The following is a 4,239-nucleotide window of genomic DNA, read 5'->3' on the forward strand; positions in this document are numbered from 1 at the left end:
CCCGTCCCCCAGGCGCTGGCCAGTAATCCTAAGATAGAGGTGAGGGATGGGAAATATGCCTTCAAGCCCAAATATCACCTGAAGGACAAGAAAGCTCTGCTCAGACTGTTGGATAAACACGACCAGCTGGGACTGGGAGGATTACTGCTAGAGGATGTGGAGGAAGGGCTACCTAATTCTGCCAAGGCACTGAAGGTGTGTGTGTGTGTGTGTGTGTGTATTAATGAGTCAGACATATTTAACGGCCTCTGTTCCTCACCCAGGTTTTGGGAGACCAGATCATCTTTGTGACAAGACCAGACAAGAAGAAGATTCTGTTCTATAATGATAAACACTGCCAGTTTACAGTTGACGAAGGTGAGAGCGTTGGTGTAGTTTCTCTACCTTAATTACGTTTTTGGGGCCCTCATGGTAGATGAGTAGGAGCATTGGTATGGTGTCTTTTTGCTTAGTTCTCTGTAGACGGTGAGAATATAATGTTAATTAGAACTAGTGTTGGTATGTTCTCTCCCTTAATTTAGTTTGCAGTGGTTGAAGATGAGAACATGTGTATAGTTTCTCCCCATTAAATATCTGTTGAAAAGCTGAGCATTGGTAGGGTTTCTCCCATGTCTTCCAATGCAGAATGTGAAAGTTTTGGTACAATTTCTCCCGTAATTATCAGTTTGCAGTAGATTCAGATAAGAGCGTTGATAAGGTCTCTCTTCCTTATTTCAGTTAAGGGAGCTTTGTTGACATTAAATACATTCTGTAAATATTGCCAAAGGTAAAAAAAAAAAATATATATATATATATATAAAATGTTTTATAAGTCTAAAGAAGTAATGTCTAAAGTACAACTGCATAAAGCCACTTAGTTCTCTGTAGAAGGTGTGAGCACTGGTCTGGTTTCTCTCCCTTTGCACTGGTCTGGTTTCTCTTTCACGTAATGACTTCAATGGCTCCACCCAGTGGTCGGATTTTTAAACATTTTTTTTTACTATGACGTCATTTAGAAGTGTAGAACTTTCGGTTCGTACATACCAGGATCCATTCAGTCGATACAGGATATTAACTGAGTTTCATTTGTTTGTTTACTTGTATGTTTAGATTTGTTTTTACTTGTATGTATTGATTTGTTTACTTGTATGTATTGTGTTCCGCAAGTCAGCTTTTATCTGCCAAGTACGACCTACTTGTAAAAATGTAATAAACTACTACTGCTATTGTCCTACCTGAGCTAATGGTATCCTGTCTGTGCTTCCTGGTGTATCGTCCCAGAGTTCACCAAGCTGTGGAGGAGTATCCCAGTGGACTCTATGGACGAAGAGAAGATAGAGGACTACCTCAAGAGACAGGGCATCTCCTCCATGCAGGAGACTGGACCCAAGAAAGTTGTGAGTTTCTCGCTCTGTCCCCACCTCTTTCTCTACCTCTTCAGATCTCTCTACCTCTTCAGATCTCTCTACCTCTCCAGATCTCTCTACCTCCCTACCTCTTTCTCTACCTCTCCAGATCTCTCTACCTCTCCAGATCTCTCTACCTCTCCAGATCTCTCTACCTCTTCAGATCTCTCTACCTCTCCAGATCTCTCTACCTCTCCAGATCTCTCTACCTCCCTACCTCTTTCTCTACCTCTCCAGATCTCTCTACCTCTCTAGATCTCTCTCTCCGCACCTCTTTCTCTACCTTTCCAGATCTCTCTACCTCTTCAGATCTCTCTACCTCTCCACATCTCTCTACCTCTCCACATCTCTCTCTACCTCTCCACCTCTTTTCTCTTTCTGTCTGTATTTCTGTCTCACAGACCTGGGTAATTCCAGTCCTCGGGGGGCCTGATTGGTGTCACAGTTTTGCCCCAGCTAACACACCTGACTCCAATAATCACCTAATCATGATCTTCAGTTCAGAATGAAGTTAGTTTAAATCAGCTGAGTTCTGCTAGGGAATGGGGGGGGGCACCAATCAAGCCCCCCCGAGGACTGGAATTGCCCGGTCTGTCACATAGCTGGGACAATAAACCGAAATTGATCTTGACACCCAAACGGAACAGAGAGAGGACATTTGTCACTTGGATAATAATGATACGGATCCTTTACTAGAGGAATGTGATGTTTGTCATGAAGTGAGTTGTCTGATATACTGATATGGGCTGTTTGTTAACAAGACAGTTGATCGCTACAACATTCAAAGTAGAAGTAGTAGGTTGAAGGGTCATTTAAAAGAGTAACTATGGGGGCACATTCATGTTATAAACTTGTTCTATTTATCGACGTTGTGATAGTTTAGTCAATTTATGGTGGTACGGATTTATGTCCACATCTCCTAGCTCTATCACTCTCTTTATATTTCTCTCCATGTTTCTCATAACTTATCTGTGATTGGTTGTTTCTAAAATTAACCGGTCTGTGATTGGCTGTTTTGGTTGTGTTGCTACAGTTACCAATCAAGAGGAAGAAGCCAGGTGGACAGAAGAAGAGACGCTTCAAGACTCACAACGACCATCTGGCCGGAGTACTGGAGGACTACTCAGAGGGCGTACCCGCTAAGAAGTGATGTCACTTCCTGGTTATACCCCCTCCCACTTCCTCTTCCCTGGCCCAGTGAGAGAGGGGTGACCTGGGAGTTGTTGTTTTTGTAGTTTGTTTTTGGGCGGAAATAAACTTTTTTTTATTTGTCTCACCAAAACTACAATGAAGATGAGAGGAGACAATGGCCCTGTCTCAAATGTGTGAACTTGCTTCCTTTTCTTGTGTCCTTTCCTACCCGACGATAAAGGAGAGGAGATGAGAAAAGGAAGCCATTTTGGAAAGTTGAGACACAAGATGGCTGACTGATTGACTGAAGTGAAGTCCTTGCCAAACACACCAACCTAAAGAGGCGCTCGCTGTCCTTTTTGATAAAACTGTACCAGTTTGGTTCTAAGCAGTAATACAAAATGGTGGATGGCTTTTGGGTAGCAAAAATTCCTGTTAAATTTTCCCCAAAATCCCAGTTGGAATATTCCTGTATTGACAAATTCCCTGGAATCTGGGAAACATAGGGGATTCTGGGAAAATTACTGAATATGTGCAACCTTAGAAGGGGCTGTATGTGTAAATGTCTGGCACACGATGGACACTGTGTGTGTGATAGTGGAGAGAGGATGTGTGTGAAAATTGTGTTTTTTAAATAATACCAGTCGTATCGTCTGCTGTAGTTGTTCATTATATTCATTTACAACAGTGGTCACCAATGGCAACCTGGAGAAATACAGGTTGTGCAGGGTTTTGCTCCAGACCTGCACAAACACTCCTGATTTAGCTAAACGACTTGTAGAATCTACCAGGTTTACTCAGACAAACACGAGCCTGGTCCCAGGGTCTTTGTGCTGTCATTCCAAACGGCATGACAACGAGTCAAATCAGGCTAGACAAACACCCCACTCCCATAGAAACCCTTCAGCCCCGACATACTTACAGTATATACCACTCAGCTAATAAACTGTCCCTTCAGTATATTTAATTTTTCCTTTATTTAACCAGGCAAGTCAGTTAAGAACAAATTCTTATTTTCAATGACGGCCTAGGAACAGTGGGTTAACTGCCTGTTCAGGGGCAGAATGACAGATTTGTACCTTGTCAGCTCGGGGGTTTGAACTCGCAACCTTCCAGTTACTAGTCCAACGCTCTAACCACTAGTCTACCCTGCCACCCCATATACCACTCAGCTAATAAACTGTCCCTTCAGTATATACTCAAAACTGTTCATCAAGACTTTGATTGATTGGGTAAATCGGTTGTGTTAGTGTAAGGCTAGAACAAAAGCCCGAGACACCCTGTATCTCTCCACTTCCTGGTTGGTTGGTGACCGCTGAGCTTTCTTCATTACTGAGCACGTGATCCACACTACCTTTTCCCTGAGGCCTTCCTCTGACGCACAATAAAGTCATGGAAAACACACTGCACTGTTTCTTCTTGATAACACAGAGGCCTGGATTCAACCTGATGGTTGTTGCTCGCTGACATTTAAAAGGTCATATCTGATTCAGAGAAAGAGAGAGGATGTGAGGAACCACAGGAAAGACAAATGAAGACTGGTTGGGTGATGGCTCAGTGGGTGAATATACTGGTTGGGTGATGGCTCAGTGGGTGAATAGACTGGTTGGGTGATGGCTCAGTGGGTGAATATACTGGTTGGGTGATGGCTCAGTGGGTGAATATACTGGTTGGATGAATAGACTGGTTGGGTGAATATACTGGTTGGGTGAATAGACTGGTT

At 43.1% G+C, this 4,239-nt stretch overlaps 1 protein-coding gene across 2 annotated transcripts in view; it reads left to right on the plus strand.

Moving 5' to 3' along the window:
* Window positions 1–3,920, plus strand: part of gtf2e2 (general transcription factor IIE, polypeptide 2, beta) — a 57,250-nt gene extending 53,330 nt beyond the window's left edge. For both annotated transcript variants that reach the window (XM_064926741.1, XM_064926742.1), the window contains exons 5-8: window positions 13–195; window positions 264–357; window positions 1,261–1,376; window positions 2,419–3,920. In XM_064926741.1, coding sequence (XP_064782813.1) covers window positions 13–195; window positions 264–357; window positions 1,261–1,376; window positions 2,419–2,535 — 510 coding nt within the window. In that variant the 3' untranslated portion in view covers window positions 2,536–3,920. The remainder of the gene's footprint in view (window positions 1–12; window positions 196–263; window positions 358–1,260; window positions 1,377–2,418) is intronic.
* Window positions 3,921–4,239: the final 319 nt, after the last annotated feature.

This window comes from Oncorhynchus masou, chromosome 20, assembly GCF_036934945.1.
Source record: "Oncorhynchus masou masou isolate Uvic2021 chromosome 20, UVic_Omas_1.1, whole genome shotgun sequence".
Taxonomy (NCBI): domain Eukaryota; kingdom Metazoa; phylum Chordata; class Actinopteri; order Salmoniformes; family Salmonidae; genus Oncorhynchus; species Oncorhynchus masou.